Genomic DNA, 23202 nt, shown 5'->3' with positions numbered 1-23202 from the left:
TTTCCCCGTGGCCATGTCACCCCCGCCCCTGGGGTGCTCCCCACTCCAGGCAGGGCTTGAGAAGTCTGAAGCTCAAGGGCATAGCCTATCAACTTGGCCTCCATCTGCCTCCAACCACTCCTGGCATCCCAGCCTGCACCTGCTGCCCACACCTTGCCACCTCAGCCCTCAGCCACACTCCGTCCCTCTGCCTCACCCGGATCTCCCCATCCCCTCCTTCACCTGTAGAGGTCATCTCCTCACCAACCCAGAGGGAAGCAAGGGATGCTCCCATGTCCCTCTCAGCAAAAAGTTCTAGTTTCTGTCCTTTTCCAACATGGTTTCACCACAAATGCTGTCAGCCTGCTCACTGAGTCTGTCTGTCCTGTCTCCCCATGAGCTGCAGACAAGTCACTGCCCTGAACTGAATGTCAGTCACCCTCCCCTCCTCTCCCTCACTGTGGGAGGGACGGGTCACTTTCCTTTTGGGTGCTGCCTAAACAATAGGAGCTGTTCGAACGTATGGGGAATTGCATGAGAGGAATGATTTCAGCGGCCACGTTGGATGGTGGGTACCTGTGCTCCCAGGATCAGAGAGGAGCCTATTGGGGGTAAAAGATGAAGGGAGTCCAGGACCTCAGTCAAGGAGGGCCCCCACTGGAGTCAAAGGAAATTCTGTCCCTAAGGGAGAAGCTCCCAGGCTGGCCTGGTGCCCACTGGGGGAGGGGAGGTCCGAAGTGAACAGGGAGAATGCACCCCCCAATCCTGCACTCAGAACCGCCCCCAATGCTTCCCCACTTCGCCTCTGCTCCAGCCCAGCCTGCAGGGCCCCCACCCCCAGCACAGCCTCCGGCCTTGTAAACTCCAGGCTCCAATCCATGAAGCTCATCTGAACCCCAGACCCTGCATGAAGTCCCTCCTTCCTCCCAACTGCCCACATGGATTGGGGTGGGAGGAGAGGCTGACGAGGAGGTCGCTGCGCATCAGGTCACCAGACCAGCAAGGTGGTGCCCCAGTGACCTCACTTCATTGTCACTGGTGAAGGACAAGCGGTCACAAGGTGCCAGAGTAGAGCCTCACACCCATGGGGCTGCTCCCACCAGCCCCAGAGACCATGCTAGGCCATAGTTCTGGTCGGGGTCCCCAGCACAGGACCTGGGAGACCATCTGCTTGTGTTCTGTGTGCAGTGTCAGGGCAGCTCACTCAGAAGCTGAGGGGCTGGAACTCTGCCAACCCCAGGCACGCCCTGTGCCTCTGGCAGGCTGCTGAGTGGGGGAGGGGTGCAGCAGCCTTGCCCCCTCCCCCACCACATAAAGGGTGAGCACAGCTGGAGGGGGCGGGGCCAGCCATGGGGGATGGAGCCTCAGGCTCTGACCTCCCCCTCCTTGGGTGGAGCCTCCTGCACTGCGAAGGCGGTTGCCTTAGTGCCCACATGGGGCCTGCCACTGGCCAATCCCGGACACCGACACTACCAGGCAATTCCTCCTGGGGAGGGCAGGTGTTAGTAAGGAGCGGCCTCTCCCTCCTCTCAGCAGGAAGGACCAGTGCCCCAACCTAGCAAATCAGGGCTGGCGGCCACCGCCCTGCAGGCACAGAGGCAGGGACAGCAGGGGAAAAAAAAAAAAAGTTGTCAGGAGGAAACCAGCCTTGAGGAATGAAGTGTGACCTAGGAATGAAGCATGACCGACAATTTCTGCAAAATGCAGTGAGGAGGTGCATTAGAATACTTTCTAAAGAGCAGGTGAAGAAGTTGGATTACTGCAACTGACAAAGTAGGATCTGCTTCAAAACTCCTGGTGAGGGAGAGAGGGAGAGCAGCCACAACAGCATAAGTTCCACCACAGGCCCGCGGAGAACTGCTGGCCCTCAGAGAGCAGCCCCCTCTAATCAAGGCAGGATCCAGTGCCAGCTGCTGTCTGCAGGGAGAGATCCCAACAACAGCAAGCCCACCGTAAAGATGCGGCCACCAGGGCTGCAAGGCTGCCTGAGACACAGGCTGCTACATGGGGAGCAGGGCTGGAACCCAGGTGGCCTCAGCCCCTCCTCACTCTCTCCAAACATAACCTGGCTGGACAGGCAGGATGCAGCCCAAGTCTTCCTCAGGCCCAAGAAGAGCAGGCTCCAGCCATACTAGAGGCTTCAGAAGCACACAGCACAGACCAGTCCCAGGATGAGTGGGCTACCAAGTCCCAGGCGGAATGCTGACACATGGCTTTGGGTTGGATGCAAATTTCAATTGCTTCTACCAAAAGATGCTTTCTTTTATTAAAATGTCACCTTCCAACTGGTCTGAGGACCTCAGGTGGAAAATCTGTTCTAAGACAACTCCAAAAGGGTGAATTGTGCTGTGGCAGGAACCACTATTTTTTTTTTTTTTTGGCTGTGTTGGGTCTTCGTTGCTGCACACGGGCTTTCTCTAGTTGCAGCGAGCAGGGGCTACTCTTCGTTGCGGTACATGGGCTTCTCATTGTAGTGCCTTCTCTTGTTGCAGAGCATGGGCTCTAGGAGCGCGGGCTTCAGTAGTTGCAGCATGTGGGCTCAGTAGTTGCGGCATGCGGGCTGTAGAGTGCACGGGTTTCAGTAGTTGCAGCGTGTGGGCTCAGCAGTTGTGGCGCACAGGCTGTAGGGCATGTGGGCTTCAGTAGTTGTGGCACACGGGCTCAGCAGTTGTGGCTCGCGGGCTCTAGAGCACAGGCTCAGTAGTTGTGGCGCACGGGCTTAGATGATCCGCAGCATGTGGGATCTTCCCAGACCAGGGATCGAAGCCGTGTCCCCTGCATTGGCAGGCGGATTCTTAACTACTTCACCAGGGAAGTCCCAGGAACCAATATTTTTAAACAGGACTCAGAAAACTAACACTGACCCTGCAGAGGGGGCAGGGCGGGGGGGGGGGTTGGTTGAGAGGGGGGATTAGATAGGCATAAGTCATACAGCCATAACCCTGAGGTTATCATTAATACTCTGTACTAGGAAATGTTATTTATACCACACTGCTACAAAATAACAGCAGGAACACTACTAGTAATACTCCTGTTTCAGGCATGAGGAAAGTGAGGCTTAGGAACATATGTTTAGGAGAAGTGACAGAGCTGATGCTCTGAAAAGTAGATGATGTGGGGTGCTTTTTCCAGAGCCCAAAGAAGGGAGTGAGCTCGATGAGGTGGCAAAAGGAGGGTGCTGAGTGTAGACTGACCTCAGGTGGAGCACAGAGGGCAGCGGGTGTGTTGGATGGAGGGGGAGTGGGATCCAAATTGTTCTAAAGGATTTGGGGACAGACTGAGGCAGGGAGGTGGCAGGAGGAACAGTCAGGGGGGTTCTGTATCTCGTGGTTCAGGATGGAAAGGGGATAGAGCAGCAGGGAGACATGACCAATGCTGGGTGTACTTTAGAGGATTTGGACAACACAACATCCCAACAGTTGGACACTAGGCGAGAGAGGGTTGCTTTGGGTTTTTTTGTTTGTTTGTTTTGCCTGAGCAACTGGAAAAAGATGGATTTGATTTTCTGACATGGGGAAGGAGCAGATCTGGGGGAAGAATGTTGGGAGTGGGATTGTTTGGCATGCAGAGAGTCTGAGAAGTGTCTGCTGACAGGCGGAGGCCTGCACACGCACACGAGATAGCCCTGAGAGACAGCCACTGTACTCAGGGCGGCATGGAAACAAGGGCCTGGGCCTGTGCAGCAACCGATGCAGTTGAGTAACGACAGGTTCCAAATGCCAGCCTCACTAGCCACTGGCCAAGCTCCACGCTCTCCACAGCCCCTGGCTGACAGGCATACGTCTTTCCCTTCCAGACCAGAGACCTCACTCTGCTCTCTGCCTGAGTTACTTCCTGATGCATATCTTTGAGTGACAGTGGCAGGGATAGAGCAGCTGTGTTCTGGAAGGAAATCACACCAAAAACACCAGCTCTCGAGTTTTAAATAATGTCAAACCTCGTTAAGGCCAAGTAGAAGGGATGCAATTTAACTTGGGAAACAGAAAGTTGATCCCAACAGCCAGGCCCCACCACTAGACACTGCAGAGAACAGAGGATGGACCTCAGGGAGCAAATGGCCAGGGGAGCTTGTCACTCTCTGAGCCTCAGCTTCCTCATCCATGCCTCATAGATGTGCTATGTGAAGAGGCACAGAGTAACATTAGTAAAAACTTGAATGAGAAAATCAAGTTGAAGAATGATATGATACCATTCACAGTTTTAAAATGCTTACAACCTGCAGAAAAAAATACTGAAAGAAAGTTCACTAAAATTGAAACTGAAAGAAATTGGACTAAAATCCACAACACTCATCTCAGAAACTTTCACTGTCTGTATTAAGCATTTCTGAATTAAATTATTTCTCTTAACAGGGACTATTTATCAGTTTCTTTGTATTCAAAGAAGACAAAGATAAAAAGGAGAGTTAGATAAAGTAACACTCCCACCTACAAAGGTTGAGAATTGAAAGAACAAGTGGTATTGGGTGAGGGTGAGGGAAGAAGGCCCTGCACGGCCAGCTCCTTCAACAGGCAGAACAAAGAACCCAAGATGAACCGTGACCTTCAGTGGACTGAAAGGGGATGCCGCTGCCACTTTCCCATTTGTTGTTGGCAGCTTAACAGTCCACCTTCTATATCACTTGCTACAGCGACTCCTGGGCTCTAAGCAGTAAACTCAAACCCCTTAGCTCATCCTCACAGCCCATCTTCTACCTGGGCCAATAGCTGTCCCAAGTGGACATCAGGCCACAGCATCAGTGTGGGCTCATTCTGAGAGGGCCCACGCTGTTCCTCACTAAGGCTGCCCACAGCAACAACGCCCATACAGCTTGACGGCTTCATCTCAATGTTAAACTCTTCCACGGCAGAAGATTTTTCCCATTCATCTCCATTTTCGGTGTGGAGCAAACAGTACAGGTTCAGAATGTGCTACTGAGTTAAACCTACATTTCTGTAAATTAGCCTCACAAAGTGTATGATTCCTGGGGTTGCCCTACAAGGCAAAACGTAGCAAGCAAGTCAACTGCTTTCATTAAAAATTCCTGGGACTTCCCTGGTGGCGCAGTGGTTTAGAATCTGCCTGCCAATGCAGGGGACACAGGTTCGAGCCCTGGTCCGGGAAGATCCCACATGCCGTGGAGCAACTAAGCCCGTGCACCACAACTACAGAAGCCCGTGAGCCTAGAGCCCGTGCTCCGCAACGAGAAGCCACCGCAATGAGAAGCCCGCACACCACGACGAAGAGTATCCCCCACTCACTGCAACTAGAGAAAGGCCACACACAGCAATGAAGACCCAATGCAGCCAAAAACAAAAAACAAAAAAAACCCTCCTGCATTCTGACTTTCTGGGAGGCAAGTGTACTGAGATGGAGCCTCACAGGTTGAGGCCAAGGCGGGAAGAGGAATCCAGGGGATGGTCCAGGCAGAGGAACAGCATGGGCCAAGCCATTGAGCTGGGAGTCTCAGGCAAAGGAAGGGAGGCCACAGTGAGTCCTGTGCTAAAGGTTTCCTGAAAAAGAGAACTAAGTCTTCCTCACTGATTGAAGCTGGGTTCTGAACGCTTAGTTGTCTGAAAACTTAACACACTCCAGAATACAGATGTTTTCTCTCTTGTACATCATCAGAAGGGCCCCTGGCCCAGCCGCCTGGCTAGGAGCTCCTTGGGCCTTCAAAGACCTGAACTGAGAAGATGAGGAGGACAGACTCTCCCTGCAGCAGTCCTATGACCCAGGTGGGGACGGGCCACACCCATACATGTGGGGGCAGGGGGACAGGTGCCATATACCCAGAGCCTCTGGGGGTAGAATACCAGCCTGTCATCCCACAAGGTGGGGAAATCCAAGTCTAGTGGGTCTGGAACCCAGATCCAACACTCTTCTTTCTACCTGGCATTCTTACAAGCTGCCCACTGTGGAACGTTCCACTATACACTCTAAAGCCCTTTTGTTAATCATGTTTAAATTGTTTGTTTTCACCTGGAGAGACAAGCACATGGTAGGGCTTAAATGACACTTGCCAGTGAGGAGGAGGACAGAACAGCTGTCCTCAAACGCCTCCACGGCAGCCTCACCTCAGAAAAGTAAGACTTGCCCTGCCAGGGGCTGCGGAAGCACTCATGGGGAGGCCTGAGCAGGGAAGACCTCTGCAACCAAAAGGTACAAGCCCCCTGTCATCAATGTTCCTGGTGTATCCCCAGCTCCAGAAGAGTGCCAGCCACATAGTAGGTGCACTTCAAACATTTAACGAATGAACAAATGTAGCTTTTACAGAGAGAAGCTCAGGGACTGGGGGGTGGGGTGAGGGGTTGGTGAGCACGGGCTCCCTTTCACCACTGGGATTCTCGGATCTCAACTCAAGTTTAATGCTCCTCTGTTGTTAACAGAAATGTGGGGTCTTCCTTTACAGACAGAACACCTTACACTGACTGAGTATTTACCCAACATGGATCATCTCAGATGCAAGATGAGTGCTATCGTCAGCCTCTGTTTTACAGGTGGGGAAACTGAGGCAGGTGAAGGTCACACAGCAAGTGGGTGGGGCAGTGTTGGGAACTGAAGCCCATGCTCCTCCAGACAGTGCCCACTGAAACACCCCCGTCAACTACCTAGAGTCAGGCGTGGTTTCCAAAGGACACAGGGGGCTCCTCACAAGCAGGAAGTTTCACTCTGGTCCAATGGGGTCCAGATGAGATATTAAATGTTTACAACTTTATTGAGTGTTATGAGTGAGACCACACCTTTTGCTGTTTGCTTTCAGAGTACAGTAAGTTCTGCTGGAGCTCAACATATGCATTCCCAAAACTTCCCAAAACACAGGGCTGGACTTCCCTGGTGGTGCAGTGGTTAAGAATCCACCTGTCAATGGAGGGGACACAGGTTCGAGCCCTGGTCCGGGAAGATCCCACATGCCGCAGAGCAACTAAGCCCATGCGCCACAACTAATGAGCCTGCGCTCTAGAACCCGCGAGCCACAGCTACTGAGCCTGCATGCTGCAACTACTGAAGTGCACGCACCTAGAGCCCATGCTCCGCAACAAGAGAAGCCACCGCAGTGAGAAGCCTGTGCACCGCAATGAAGAGTAGCCCCCGCTCGCGGCAACTAAAGAAAGCCCCTGTGCAGCGAAGACCCAATGCAGCCAAAAATAAATAAATTAAAACAAACAAACAAACAAAAACACCGGGCTTGTAGGAACAATGGGGTTAGGGCACAATACCCTAAAACTTCATCAGCGACATAAAATAAAAAGACAGGAACCTGATTTTTAAATGGCAGCACGTTAAACAGCTAAGAAATACACAAATGCCGCCTGAAGCCTTATGCCTCACCTGAGGGAAGATCTGGTGTTTGCTGTGACAGTGGATGAGACGCAGTTTCTGAGTTCCTGTGACATGCTGGAAGGAGGTTGTCTGACCCCAGAAGGGGATGCATGTGGCCCAGAGGGGGCGTGATGCGCATGTGAGGCGTGTGCGGCGTGTGCATTTTCCTTTAGGGTACCAGCAGGCGCTCTTTTAGCTAGGAGCAGTTTTCCGGATTCCTATAGTACAGGAGTCTGCAAACTTTTTCTTAAAGGGACACAGTAAATATTTTCAGCTCTGCAGGTCATTCAGTCTCTGTCCTGATTACTCAAGCTCTGCAACTGTGACAGTTCATTCTCGAATGGGCACGACTGTGTCCCAATCAAACATTATTTACCCAAACAGGCCAGCAGCCTGTGGGCCATAGCTTCCCAGTCCCTAGACCTAGCATTTCTCCTGGACAAAATCACACATAACCAAACAGTGTGCCCAATATATTAATAGTGTTGGAACAAACCTGCTTTTCCAAACAAGCCTCACAGCAGAACTGACAACAGAGAAAAATCGATTTCAAAAAAAGGACCTGAATGTGTAAATTCAATCCAAGCCCAGAATTCAAGGTTAACCCTTTTGACAAGTCAGAAGAAATTTAGTTTCAAAAAGTGTCGAGTGCAGACTGCTTACTGCAGGGTCAGTCTGTCCCACTACCTGGGTCTATTTTATACCATCCTAAAAGCCCTACACACTCTCAAGATAAATAGGTCCCTCGTAGAGGGAAATTACATGCTATAAACTCAAATGCTGCAGTGGATGAAACTTTAACCCAGTTACAGAAACAAGCAGTTCCTAAGCACACGTGCCTGAGCATCAGACAGACCAAAGCTCTAAGGAAAAGCACAGGAGCTGAGAATGACCTGACTGGGGGGTGGCGGGGGGGCAGGGGGCAAGCCAGGAAGAAAAGTGTGAATCAAGCACACTAGGGCTGAGTCGCTGGAGACCTGGGGGTCCCTGGGAAGAGCCATAGGGCCAGGCTTCTCCAGGTAACCAGGAATCACCTTTGCCCTTGAGGGCTGGGGACAGGGGGGTCATCTGTGCTAGAGAAACCCTAAGAAGCGCACTCTACCTGGTTGGAGGGGTTGGGATCTGGGAGGACACAGGTTCACACCATACTGCACCCAACTGTCCCACTCCAGTGCCATCACAGCCATGCACCTTGCATCCTTAATGAACCTCGGTGCATTGTGCCTGCAACTGTAGCTCCACAGCTCAGCCCCAGCCTGGGGACACCAGGAGAGCCTCGGGAACACCAGTTAGGCTCAGCCTCCACCTGGTCAGCACCTTGGTCCTTCAATTCTCCTGACTTTTAATGTGAACACTAGGTCTGACTGGTAGGCACATCACCTCACCCCCAGCCTTGTGGCGTTGTGTCCATCCCACACAGGAGCTCCCTGGACCTGGGGACTTGTTGCAAGTTTTCTGAGCCTTCTTCCTAGCGTTAAGAGAAGCCGACGCCGGCTCGCCAGATAAACAGCCACGTAACAAAAATAAAAGACTTGACCAACAAATTCTTCTGTCCTGCTGAAGGGGCTCACTTGCTCTTTCAAAGGCTTCTCACAAGGTGGGCAATCTCACTGCTGGCCTCCAAAGGTGGCCAGTGGTGCCTAGGCTCTGGGTAGGCTGAGGCAATGAAAAGGGAGTAAAAGGGATGAGGAACACAGGGTGCTCCAGACTTGGGAGCATCTGACCCCACTTGATGGACACCCTACTGGCAGAGGATGGACGCAGGAAAGCAGGGTGTCGGCAGACACCTCCCTGCTCCCCAAAATGCAGTACACCAGGCTAGTTGAACACCAAGCAACCTTGTGCCACACACACAAATACACACGTGTGTGTGTACCCACACTCATGCAAACAAAAACACATGCGCCCACGTACACATGAACACCACACACACCCATATGTGTGCACAGTTTTCATCCCCTCCTCCCACCTCCAAACCTTCTCCAATTACCTTACAAAGGGTCTTCTCTATTCATTTATGAGCAAAAGAACAGCAGTTCTTATGGGTGATCAGCGTCCAACTACCTCAAGAAGAAGCAAAACCATTAAGTACGGAAATGAGATTAGACACAGGATCCAGGATCACCAACTTCTAAAGCCAGTGAAGGAGCCCAGAGGGCCTTGCAGAGAGCCCTGCAGGGCCTTGTGCGGATCCCTGCACGCCTCCGCCACACCAACCCACAATTCCTCCAAGACAAATAATTTCGCACCTGGGTGGAACAGCTGAGCATTTAAAAATCACTAGCACTGCAACCATGCTCATTTCTACTTCTTTGTGCACACAGTAATTTAAGTTTCCAGAGAAGGCAAAGAACTGACTTCTGTCTACTGTTGTTTATCTGAGTGATGCCTGAACCCAGAAGGGAACTTCTGCAGCACCGAGGAGCCTGGTCAGTTACTAACGACCAGGAACACCCTTCTCCTAGTTCACAGCCCATCTGGCCCAGGATGTGGACGCCGACAGGCTCCAAATACTGATTCTGCGCCAGACGGTGACCTCCAAGGGGCCAGTGACCTGCAGGCACCACCTTTGTGGAGGGCAGGAAGAGCAGCTTGGGGGGTCCCCCGCCTTCATGGGAGCAAAGACCCAATAAGGGCTATGAGATATGTGTGTCAATCACCATTTTGTTACAAATCAACACTGGAAAAGAAATCCACCCTGCCGGTCCACAGGAGGAGGCTAAGGATCTAGCTTCATTTGAGCTAGGCCCCAAGAGTAGAATCTGGAGTTGTAGATAGAGATGGAAGAGAGAGAAAGAAATGGTAGCACAAAAGGTGAAGTGGCAGAAATACACAGACGCATGAAAACCCATCTCCAAAGTAAGTAGATGAAACCAAATAAAAGGAAATCAAAACTTTTAACAACTTTTTAAAATGGAATGAGGTTGCTTAAAAGGAAAAAACATTCCCCCATTACAGTGAGGCCACTTATATTCAGTGTAAAAGGCTAAACAGTGATGATCGATCGGGCCTCCCACAGACTTCTCTGACTCTGGGTGCCCTGCAGGAGTGCAGGGACTGGGGGTGGGGTAGGGGCCCTGACCGGCCCGCCATCAGCCTGTGAGAGTGCGGAGAGCTGGAACCTTTAATTAGGTCCTGAAGGACAGAGGAGGGGAGTGCTGAGACCTGTGAAATGGCACAGAGTATGCTCCAAAAAGACACATGCACGCACACAACTTAAATGAAGTGCCTCCAGTCACTCCATCAAACAAATCAATCTGAGCACTGGCGCTCTCTGCAGGGAGCTCTCTGCCCTCAGCCCCCAGAGGTCCGCTCTACCTAACCCTTCAGGGAAGAGACACCATTTGCAAATGCAGCGCTCAGCTCAGACACAGAAGTCAAAGGGGAAGGTTAAGTTCAGGAGCATCTCGACCTCCTCCTAACAGGGCACTTCTATCATGCCAGGTGTGCCCAAACACCACACTCCATCTGAAATGCTAATGACCCATCTATAAGGCTATCACCACCCAGAGGAGTCATGCAAGATAAAGTCAGACCAAGTCAGCCATCCTATCAAAGTCACCTTCAGTCCTTGGTTCAAGAACCACCCAGATATGTAGGCATATAGATTGTTAAGACTGAAAAGAGTAAAAAAAATAAATAAAAATTTAAAAACCACACACACAGAACCTCAGGCTTTCACATTTACAAATAAACACACATTTACAATCTGATTATTTTTTTAAGGTGGAGGACATGTAAATACAGCCTCTGAAATAATGCTTTTTTGGGATATGTTTAATAAAATTAACCTAGAAAGCAGAAACTTTAATGTACTCAAGTAGTAACCACCCAACATTTTAAAAATAAAGCCTGAATGGTCTTCAGATTCCTAAAGGAAAATCCCAGGTAGACGTGCACTGTGGAGAAAGACTCTTGGAAGCACCTCACCCCAGTACCGCTTGTGGGAACAGAGCAGGTTTTGGGACAAGTCATCTCCAGAAAAATCAGTGGTCACTGCCTTCAATGAGGCTCATGCCACAGTAACAGCCAGCCCTCTGGTAGCATGCCCAGCCACTCAGACTCACCTGGGGACATGCAGGGCCTGGCCTGGAACAGCCAAGTCCCCTGACCTCAACAACCATCCTCCCTCCCTGGAGTCATGGGGGAGGGGCAGCTAAAGAAAGCACAGATCCTGTTGGGGAAGATGGTGTACGTAGGGAGTATGTTTTTATCTTCCCCCAGACATAGACAAATCTCCTAAAAACTTCTGAAAACAGGGAACACCACTAACCAGACAGGCCACGCAGATTCCACTGAGCTCTGTCTACCCCTCAGCCTCATGCCTTGGCCTCTGAGTGTCCCTTCCCAGGGACATGAGATGAAAGCCTGTCTATACCTTCTAGTCAAAGCACACAGTAGGACAAAGTACACCTAAACTGATCACGTTTTAAGAGTGGGGGAGAGAGACGGGTAGCGAGTGTTTTTACAACTGCTGATAGCACCCCCAGGCTCACCCCCACATGAGGACTTGGATTTTGTGTTTACACTCTCAGAAGTGCTCAGTAAGCACCCAACACTGCCCACCTGGAAGTGACCCCAAATGGGCGTCTGAGCCTGACAGTGGGGGCCTGTGCCTGAAGTCCAACCCCTGCAGCCCCGGAGAAACAAATGGTGCCAGAGAACGTGACACAGAAATAAAGGTGCCACCTGTGAGGGGAATCTGAAAAATATGAAATGTCCACAGGGAAATGGTGACCAGGAGTCCTCTGGTGTAGGACGTCACTGTGAGGGGTGTCTGGCTGAGTTTCCCTCCCATGGGAAAGGACCAGTCCTCTGTCCCTCCCAGCTGCCTCCCAGGCTGAGCCTCCTCGGCCCACAAAGGGTTACGCCTGCCATTTCCATGCCACCTGCAATGTGCCAATCGGGTGTCACATCAAAAATGGGAGGCCTTGGGCTTCCCTGGTGGCGCAGTGGTTGAGAGTCCGCCTGCCGATGCAGGGGACGTGGGTTCGCGCCCCGGTCTGGGAAGATCCCACATGCCGCGGAGTGGCTGGGCCCGTGAGCCATGGCCGCTGAGCCTGCGCATCTGGAGCCTGTGCCCCGCAATGGGAGAGGCCACAACAGTGAGAGGCCCGCATACCACAAAAAAAAAAAAAAAAAAAAAAAGGGAGGCCTTAACCCTTCCAGGGCTGACTCCCTCAGGGCCTGGCCAAGAACGCAGCCCTGACCACCAACTTCATTGAGCTGGAAATGGCAGGAGGTTTTACATAGAAAATTCCAGGAAGGGCCAGAAAAGCCTTCTCCAGTCTTGGGAGGAAATGTGAGTGGAAAGTGGGAGAACCAAATGTGTATCTTTCATCATTTTCAACAGGACACCCAGCAATGTGGTGACGCCACTGCCTGGAAGCACTGCCTGGGCTCCTTTGTCAGCTCCTCCCTGCACACATCCTGCAGCAGCAGGGCCGGAGGCCGCCCCAAAAGGCTCAGAGCCAGCAGGGAAACCCATGTCTAGGACTAAATAAGTTTCTGGTCTCCATGAAGCCCATGGGCCTAAGAAACAGTTTCTACTGATGCACAGTTCTTGCAGCACTTCCTGCACAGCTGTGAGAGCTGGAACAGAAATCCTACTTCTCTCCTCCACCCTGTAAGTGGAAATCTTCCCCTTGGGCAGGGGGTTGTTCTGGGTATAGATACCTACAACAACCTCCAGGAAATAGCCAAGCTGACCTAGAGCATATTACATTAATGGTCATTTTGTAAAACATGCTACTCAAGGTAAAAGCAAGGCCTCACCCCAGCCAAGGCCCTACCAGCCTCTCTGACCTGTCTACTGCCGTCCCCCACACGTCCCCCCTACCCCTCGACCCTATTCTCTCAGCTCCAGCCACTCTGACATCCCAGCTGCTCCTCTGAAAACCAAGTTTACTCCCACCTCAGAGCTTTTGTACTTCCTGCTCCCCCTACCTGGAAGGTCCTCCCCCAGGTCTCTGTATACCACTCTCTTCTTCAGCCAAAACAGCCAAGTTACACATATCTCCCCTCCATGTATGCACTTCAGTGGGTCTCTACCCCTTTCCCATTTCATCACCACTTGACATTCTATTTACTTATCTCTCCGTTTACGTGTTTGTCCCCCCCACCCCATCCCCCACAAGAACAGAGACTATCTCTTTGTTCAGTGCTACCATCCCAGGGCCCAGGACAGAACAGGTGTTCAATACGTATTTGTTAAACAGATGAGAAAAAGTACTTTCTGAACTTCCAGCTATGGCACTCCCCTTCCTGGTTACATAAGCCAAAAAGTCTTCATATCAATAGAAAATATAATGATCAAAACCAAACAAAACCCTTACTTCCTACCATATATGAAAATCAACTCAAAATGGGTCAAAGACCTAAATATTAAAAGCTAAACCTACGAAACTTTTAGAAGAAGAGTATGTAAGGGTAAATCATGACCTTCGATTTGGCAAGAGATTCTTAGATATGACACCAAAAGCTCAATATCAACAAAAGAAAAAAGATAAATTAGACTTCATCAAAACTAAATTCTTTTGTGCAAAACAGAGTGAAAAGATCAACAGAGCGGGAAAAACATTAGAAATCATATCTCTAATAAGGGTCTGGTGTCAGAATATATAAAGAACTCTTAAAACTTAGCAACAAACCCAATTCAACAAAACAGGCAGAAGACTTGAAAAGACATTTCTCCAAAGACAGACAAATGGCCAATAAGCACATGAAAAGATGTTCAGCATCATTAGTCATTAGGGAAATGCAAATCAAAACCACAATGAGACACCACCTCTCATCCACCAGGATGACTATTTAAAAAAAAAAAAAAAAAAAGGAAAATAAGCGTTGTTGAGGGTGTGGAGAAACTGGAACCACCACATATTGCTGGTGGGAATGTAAAACGGTAAAATGGTGCAGTAATGTGAGAAACAGTCTGGCAGTTCCTCAAAAAGTTAAATACAGAATTACCATATGACCCAACAATTCTACTTCTAGATATATACCCAAGAGATGTGCATTTATTCAAACAAAAACTTATACATAAATGTTAAAAAGCAGCACTATTCACAACAGCCAGCAAGTAAGAACAACCCAAATGTTCATCAATGGGTGAATGGATAAACAAAACGTCATATATCCATACAATGAAATATTTTTCAGCCATAAAAAGGAATAGGGCTTCCCTGATGGCGCCATGGTTAAGAATCTGCCTGCCAATACTGGGGACATGAGTTCGAGCCCCAGTCCCGGAAGATCCCACATGCCATGGAGCAACTAAGCCCGTGTGCCGTAACTACTGAGCCTGTGCTCTAGAGCCCGCGAGCCACAATTACTGAGCCTGCATGACACAACTACTGAAGCCCACGTGCCTAGAGCCCGTGCTTCGCAACAAGAGAAGCCACCGCAATGAGAAGTCCGCGCACCCCAACGAAGAGTAGCCCCCACTCGCCGCAACTAGAGAAAGCCCACGCGCAGCAACGAAGACCCAACACAGCCAAAAATAAATAAATTAAATAAATAAATTTATTTTAAAAAGGGAATAAATTTCTGATTCATGTCACAATGCAGATGAACTATGAAAACACGCTAAGTGAGACAGGCCAGACACAGAAGGCCATATAGTATATGATTCCATTTATCTGAGATGCCCAGAGCCACATGAATCTATAGAGACAGAAAGTATCGATAGATTAATGGTTGCTAGGGACTGGGGTGGGGCACAGAGGTAGGGGAGTGCAGGAGTACAGGCTAACACGTACAAATTTCACTTTGGGGTGATGAAAATGTTCTAGAACTAGAGGTGATGGCTGCACAATATTGTGACTGTAGTAAATGCCAATGTACACTTTAAAATGTTTTAAATGGTGAATTTTATGTGAATTTTACTTTATTACTTTTTAAGGCAGGAAAACAAAAACCAAAATAATCTTAACCTCAAGGGCCACAACCCCTCTATGGCTGCTAAACTACTAAAACGCAAAAGCAGGTTTACTCTGACCCCCAAGAGCACCAAATAGGGTCCTCAAGGAAAGACTCCTTTGTGTAACAAGATCCCAAACAATCGCAGAGCCATTGTCCACTGGGATGCAGTCCTTCCATGAGCAACAACCGTCAGCTTCTCACAGCAACCAAGGGGGCCACAGCAAGCCCACGGTACAGATGGGAGTGTGACCACGTGGGACACAAATGGGACAATTTACCAACAGGGAGCCAACTTGGAGAGAGGGCAAGACCTCTGATGGCTGGGGTCACACAGGCCACCACTGCAGATCTGGATTCAAGTCAGGTCTGTCACAGGCTTCACACTGGGATTGTGCCAGACGCCTCGGTCTCATAGACATTTCACTCACGCATTCAACCAAACACCTGCTTAGTTTCTACCAGGGAGCAGGAGCTAACTGGGCCCCAGGGACACCCTTGGGGTTTCAACAAAAGGCCTCCCATCCATAGCAGCATAGCCCCAGTAGGCCACTGCGGGGACACACACAGATGTGTGGGGTAGGCAGTGGACAGAGTAGGCTGAGACATGGGGCTGAGGTCCCTCGCACACTGGGAGTTGCAATAATCCCTAGATCACACATAAGGATCAAATCTGCAAAGCAGTGCTTTTTATAAGACAAAGTCATACTGAAGACCAGCTAACTACCTATTTTATCCAGTCTTAATTGGCTATGGCTGCTTTGGACAGACCACACCAATAGAGAGGTGAGACTGATTTCTAATGAATAATATATTAATCTATGTCAGAAAACAACATATGGGACATTACAGCATCAGGGTGTTGATGCACTGTGGTGATAAAATGCACTCTGGGTACTGGGGGAGGTGGGCGGAGTGCTCCCAGAACAGAAGGTGCCATCAGCATCACACTACATTAGGTCAAAACCAGAATGCCTGGTTCATCTCTGCACACCTCAGCTTCCTCACCTGTAAAATGAGAACAGCGCCCACTTTATCACTAAGGTTCTTCAAGGGCTCCATGAAGGTACTGTTAAGTGTTGTTATTACAGAAAATGAGAATGCTGTTAACAAGAGGTTGTCCCGCTTGACAGGCTACTGGTCACAGCCCCTCACAGCAATTCCAGAATCTCTGCTGAAGGTTTTCTGCTTGAATTTTAACCACAAGCGGCCACCATCCTCACTTTTGTAAACGAGTGTTTCCCCTGCCCCGGGTGACATGAATCATAAAGCTCCCTGAGGGAATGCCTGGGTCAAACCCCATCTTCCAAACTTTTCATTACGGAAAATTGCAAACATACCCAAAGAAGCAGCAAGAACAGCACAATTAACTGCTCATGCCCACCACCCAGCTTCCATGGTTGTCAGACGACCACCTTGGTCTTTCACACGCCTCACACCCACTAGCCTCTAAGAAGCAAATGCCATACAACATGCATTTATGAACAGTTCAGTGTTTATCACTACAAGGACACAAAACCACAATCCCATGATCACACCATCAACAATTAAACAATCATTCCTCAATCTTTGTTGAAGTCACGCTTGGCTGAAACCTATAGGTTCCCCTGCCGCTTTCTTTTCAATCATATGTTGAAGAAATCAGGCCATTTGTCCTGTTTCCCACAATTGGGTTTTGCCAGTTGGCATCCCTGTGGTATAATGTAACACAACCCCAATGTCCCAAAACTAGATTTTGAGGTCCAACCAAGCACACATCCCCCTGGAAGCATGTGCACCCTTCCTTGGGGACTGGAAGCCACTGCGGTCCACTGTCTAAACCCACCATTTCATCAGATGCCTGCAAACGTATGAATTTATAATTCCATCGTTTCATATTAATTAGCCAGAATGTTAATAGCTACATGATCCATTAGCCACATGTGGCTATTTAAAAAGATTTAAATCAAATAAAATTAAAACTTGACTTCCTCAATCACGATATTCCAGGTACCACACTGGACAGTGCGAGTAAAGGATTCTGGAAAATTCTGGCAGCACTGACCTATCTTCGAAGGAAACTAGCTCTTACCCACTTTTTTGTTCCTTGCAAACACAGTCCACAGAGTAGAGGCAGGATAAATGCTTGCTTCTTTCCTTATACCTACCAATTTTCAAAATGAGTTGATTCCCTAACACCTTCTGAAGGGCACCAGTGAGTTTCTTCCTTTCCTTTGAGCACCAATAGGAACCCTGGATTTTTTAATACATTTGATGCTCCAACTCAGGGACTAATTCTCATTCACATTTACCTGCCCCACCCTTGGTGGGGTGGAGGGGGGGATTCCTTCTGACACAACCCTGGTACCATCTTATACAACTGGGACATTCCCAATGCAGATTTAGAATTAAAACATTTTCACTTAAGTATTTTGATCTTTTATTTGCATATGTCTTTCATCTTAAAAATTTTGGTTCTTTTTTTTTTTTTTTTTGCAGGGGGGGCGGGTCATAGTTCCCCAACCAAGGATCAAACCCAGGCCCCCAGCAGTGGAAGCGTGGAGTCTTAACCACTGGACCACCAAGGAATTCCCAATTTTGGTTCTTAAAGACATCAATTACTTGTTTTCTCCTACAATATATAACAGTAAGACCATGGGCATTGTTGACCTGAAACCAAAAATATGATTCCTAAAAACAGTTAAAGATTTTTTTTCTAATTTTTGCCTTTATGGCATATCTCGTATCTTACAATCAAACTACTATGATTTAGGGAATTCCCTGGTGGTCCAGTGGTTAGGACTCTGCAATCTCACTGCCGAGGGCCTGGGTTCGATCCCTGGTCGAGGAACTAAGATCCTGCATGCCACATGGCATGGCCCCCCAAAAAAAGGAAAAATAAAAAAAAAATAAAATATAAGGCTTCCCTGGTGGCGCAGTGCTTAAGAATCCGCCTGCCAATGCAGGGTACAAGGGTTCAAGGCCCTGGTCCAGGAAGAACCCACGTGCCACGGAGCAACTAAGCCCGTGTGCCACAACTACTGAACCTGTGCTCTAGAGCCCACGTGCCACAACTACTGAGCCCGCATGCCACAACTACTGACCCCACATGCCACAACTACTGAAGCCTTTGTGCCTAGAGCCTGTGCTCCGCAACAAGAGAAGCCACTGCAATGAGAAGCCCGCGCACCTCAACGAAGAGTAGCCCCTACTCGTCACAACTAGAGAAAGCCACAACTCGCCACAACCAGAGAAAGCCTGCGCACAGTAACGAAGACCCAACACAGCCAAAAATAAATTAAATAAATTTTTTTTAAATAGTAAAATAAAATATAAACAAATACACATGTCTATATCCCACCCCCACCGTTCCTTATGAGGGATAAAAGTGAGTGCAGTACATCTCTTTATCCTTCACCTTATAATTTTTTCTACTCATTTCACCCTAGAAATCCCATCACCATGACAAGAAGGCACCCCTCCTTCCTCTGCTCAGGGGCTCGGCTCCACCCCACTAGCGATCCAGCCCCATCAGTCCCAGCCCCAAATGACAAACATCTAAGTTATTTCCAGTTTTATACTTCAGAATGTTGTAATGAACAGTCTTGTCACAATCCTTATTTTTGACAGTCTATCTCTGGCATACATTTCTAGAAGTGGACTTGCTGGAGCAAAGTGGTAAGCAAATCCCCCTCCGAGGAGTTGTGAACCTCCAAAAGCAACATATGGTGCTGCGTGACTCCCACCAAGAGAATGGTGTACACCTTTCAGGACAAAGGGTCAGAAATATCTTCGGGAAGCTCCAAAGAGCATTATTCTTAGTATCAGAAAAGACTGAGTATCTTTTATGCCTTGGCTAAGGGTCATCTGCATTTGCTTTTCCTGTTTGTTTTTCTGTAAGTCACACCCATTTTTGATCTTAACACCAAGCACAAGGCCAGTCTCTCAGCATGCGAGCAGTATATGTAGCTGCTGAACGAACAGGACCCGACCCGACAAGCAAAATTCAAGGGTGGACACCAATTCCATTAGCCCAAGCAGGCAGCCTGACCCTCAGTATTCACACCGACAGCCACATACACTGTGGGGGCATCGTGTGGGGGCTGTGTATGCACCTCAAGACTCCCCAGGACCCAGCCCTCCTCCCGCCTTGCTCTTCCTCTGTGCCCGGAGTCCTGGGCAGCAGGAATGGGGAGGCCTCAGCTGACTTTAGGCCATGGTTCAACTGAAAGTGGAACAATCAATCAATCTGCTGAGCTGACTTACACCCACGACAAAAAGTACACAAGCTGACATATTTATACATCTCTTAAAAATAACTGCTCAGGGAATTTCCTGGTGGTCCAGGGATTAGGACTCTGTGCTCTCACTGCCAAGAGCCCAGGTTCGACCCCTAGTCAGGGAACTGAGATCCCACACCGCAGCCAAAAAAGAAAAAAATAGGGTGTTTTTGCCTGTTTGACATCGACCACCATCTGCCACAACCATTCACAGACCATCCTTTCCCGTCAAGCCCCTTCACTCACCGGGTACAGAGAGGCAGGGCCAGAGGGAACACCTGAGGGGGCTTCCAGAAATTCCCTCCGTAATCACCAAACTAACTGCTTTGTAATGCTCTGGCTGTGTCTTCCTTGTTGACCCTGTGATAGGAAAGGAGCAGTTTTCTTTTATTCATTCATTCACTCAGCAAGTACTTACTGCTCGGACTATGTACTTCCTAGTTAACAAAGGGCCCGGCAGAGGTGGGGTCACCCAGCCGAGGACCTCAGAGAACCCTAAGCCAGCCCGCTGCCTTCAGACAATGCCCTGGGCTATAGGACAAGGGGTGATCACTCACCCCTCTGGGCTGCAGGTAAGACCTTGTCGAGACATAAAGTACCATGATTTTCCAACACTAATGTCCAAAGAGAGCCTGTTCACAACCAAGCGCCAAACCCACTTTCTAGGTGGCTGGCTCACTGCATGCTGCCACCAGCACCAGGTAACGAGCACTGTCAACACTGATGATCCTCAACTAGCCTAGGAAACCGGCATAGACTTTGAGTCATTTTTTGTCTCCAGAGAGCTCTGGGGGCCTGGGGCGGGGCTGGGGGGGATGTAAAATGGTGCAGCCACAATAACAACAGTCTGGCAGTTCCTCAGAATATCAAAGACTCATGACCCAACAATTCCACTCCTAGGTATATATCCAAAGGAAGTGAAAACAAGTCCACATAAATTTGTGTACATAAATGTTCATAGCACTATTCATAATTACCGAAAGGTGGGAATAGCCCAAATCTATCCCAGATGAATGGACAAACAAAATGTGGTCTATCCATTCGATGGAATATACTCAGCCACAAAAATGGATGAAGCACTGACTCATGCTACAGAGTGGATGAACCCTGAAAACTTGCCGAGTATGAGAAGTTAGACACACAAGGTCACAGATATTATGTGATTCCATTGATATGAAATGTCCAGAACAGGCAAATCCATAGAGATAGAAAGTAGATTAGTGGTTGCCAGGGGCTGAGGAAGGGAGATTGGAGAGGGACTGCTAATGGGTGTGGGGTTTCTTTTGAAGGTGATGAAAGTGTTCTGGAACTAGATAGACGTGATATTTGTACAACTCCTGAATATACAAAAACATCACTAAACTGTATACTATAAATCGGTGAATTATATGGTATGCAAATTATCTCAATTTTTAAAAAAAGTTTTTTTTTAATACCAGTAAAGTTTGTTTTTGCTGGGTAAACATTCTGGAAATGTTTTCCTGACACCAGGATTACCTGACCACGCCCATACTATCATCTTGCTATATGCAGATAAGAGCTGAAACCTCACAAACCGACCCCCAACCCTTGTCACATACCTTGCTCAGCCCAGCAGACAGTTCTTACCCTGTGCAGCTGTGACACTGTTTGAAGGGCATACACCCCTTGGAAAGTCACCAGCCAGCTGGCCTATAAGAGGAAGCAGCTAACCAACCCAGGAGGTCTCCAAGCTATCTCCGTGTTCTAAGACGTCCCTCAGTCCTACGTTCTTCTCCAGGTAGGCAGCCTTGGCCCAAAACATCACTGGCCTGATAGTAATAGACAAAATCCCACCTGGGTTTTGGGCTCTGTCCTGCTGGGTCCTGAAAGCCCTGGACAGAGTCTCCACCTGAGAGCCCTAAGCAGTAGGGGATGGCTCAGTTTCCCCACAGGCACGGGGTGCGGTAAGGGCAATGAGCTCCAAGCACTGGTGGTTAAGGATAAATTCTAACGGTTTCTGTCAGCATTGGGAAATCACAGGAATGGCCAGAGGGCAAAGGTCACTTGGCCAGGATTATCCTCTGCCCCTGATGCTCACAGAGGACAGTTCATCCTACTTGGGTCTGGCCTTTTCAAACGAGTGACCCCTGAGATGCAACAGGAGGCCATCCTGGAGGAGGCAGGGCCTGGGCAGCCCTGTGGAGATGGCCCACTGTGCAATGCCAGAGGTACCTGTCTTCCTCCTTCTCCTCTAGGAGGCGGCCATCAGCTTCTAAAGCAGTGCTCTGTTTCAAATGTCCAAGGACCTGAATAAGGCCTATTGGCTAAGTCAGTGCCTCCATTCCACAGATACTAGATATTACACACTCACCTGGCTTCTGGGCATGGGACGGTGGTCCTACCAGCCGGCCATGGTGCGAGCTATGTCAAAAGGCAATTTCCGTCAACGTGCTGGCCAACCTAAAGCAAAGAACAGAGGAAGAAACACTGAGCTTCCAAGGAAAATTTCTGGAACGTACAGACAGTTTTAAATGTCTCCAATCCCTGGAATTGGGAGATTCTAGATTTCAGCCAGAGCTCTGTGTCTGCTACCTTCCAAGGGAGGGCAAGCTGAGGAAATCAGTTTCTATCAGTCTCTGATGTATGACCCAATAAGGTACACTAACCAATAAATACTAACATCTCAAACAGTACAGATCTCATCTCTAGCAATATGGATGGAGACAAGAGGTGGTACACAACCACAAGCCAACATACTGAACACACAGAAAACAGTTCAAGGTTTTGATGATAATGGTAATGACATTAACAGCAGAAATAGAAATACTAGCATTTAATAGATGTTTAGTAGTGAGTTCCAGGTACTATGCTAAAATTCAGTATCTCTTTGAGTCCCCAGGACAATCTTAGGGATAAGTTACACAATCACCCTCATTTTACACATAAGGGATCTGACATGTCTGGTATTCAGGAACTTGCCCAGGGCCACCCAGGTCTCCCTCTCCAGAGGTGACCTCTCCCCTGCCCAGTGCCCACTCCCCAACAGAGACCCCAAGGAAACCACCCACCATTACAGGCAGTGCAGAGTTTGTCCTCAAGAAGCTGAGGGCATGAGGTGCCCAGGGACGGACAAACTTCATCTCCCACATGGAGGCGGCTTCACTGCCATAGGGCAACTAGAAGTTTCACCCAGGGATCAACTCCAAAGGTCTTACACTGCCCAGGAAGAAAGAGGCTGCCTGTTTTACAGATAGGAAAACTAAGGCTCAAGAATGTTTAGGAACTCGCCCAAGGTCCCAGAGACAGCATGGCCCCAGAACTTCCTCTCCTTTGTGACATGAGATGTCCAGGGCTCTGGGCACAGAGATGGAACCCAGTGAACCAGCCAAATCTCAGACTCCCAGGCAGCTGTCAGTTGTAGCTTGCCAAATATTGTCAATATCACCTCTGTTGTCATTCTTTGCACCCACATGACTACCAGGAGCTTGCTCTGATATGAAAACTTTATTTTTAAGCTGGGTTCACAGCAATTCACACAGCTCATGGATGGCGAGAAACACTCCCACAGGAGAACTTGCAAAATAAGCAAATATCAGTGAACTCTATGGAAAGATCTTTGGGAACCAAGGAGCACACAGCATCCTCCTCAGTGAGGGCCAGGGCTGCTACAGCCACCACCAGGACTAGTTCCTAGGGAGAGGGGCCCTTTCTGCCACTCTTTTTGGCCCCATTCAGGCTGGGAAATGCAGTAGATGCCATGAATCTTAGTTCTCTCTCTCTCTCTCTC

At 49.0% G+C, this 23202-nt stretch overlaps 1 protein-coding gene across 14 annotated transcripts in view; it reads right to left on the bottom strand.

Annotated features, from left to right (window-relative positions):
• The window catches only part of GATAD2A (GATA zinc finger domain containing 2A), a 100109-nt gene that overhangs the window by 39178 nt on the left and 37729 nt on the right, over positions 1 to 23202 (bottom strand). For 8 of the 14 annotated variants that reach the window (XM_081231451.1, XM_081231458.1, XM_081231452.1 and 5 more), the window contains exon 2: positions 21787 to 21875. The exons of 4 other annotated variants lie outside the window; for them this stretch is intronic. In XM_081231451.1, coding sequence (XP_081087577.1) covers positions 21787 to 21801 — 15 coding nt within the window. In that variant the 5' untranslated portion in view covers positions 21802 to 21875. Of the gene's footprint in view, positions 1 to 19700; positions 19815 to 21786; positions 21876 to 23202 lie in introns of all 14 variants that reach the window. 2 more of the 14 variants (XM_081231460.1, XM_081231461.1) reach the window with 1 other exon arrangement.

Source organism: Mesoplodon bidens (assembly GCF_964165515.1).
Source record: "Mesoplodon bidens genome assembly, chromosome: 4".
Taxonomy (NCBI): domain Eukaryota; kingdom Metazoa; phylum Chordata; class Mammalia; order Artiodactyla; family Ziphiidae; genus Mesoplodon; species Mesoplodon bidens.
Note: the sequence above shows the minus strand (reverse complement) of the source record. Positions and strands in the feature narration are given on the sequence as shown.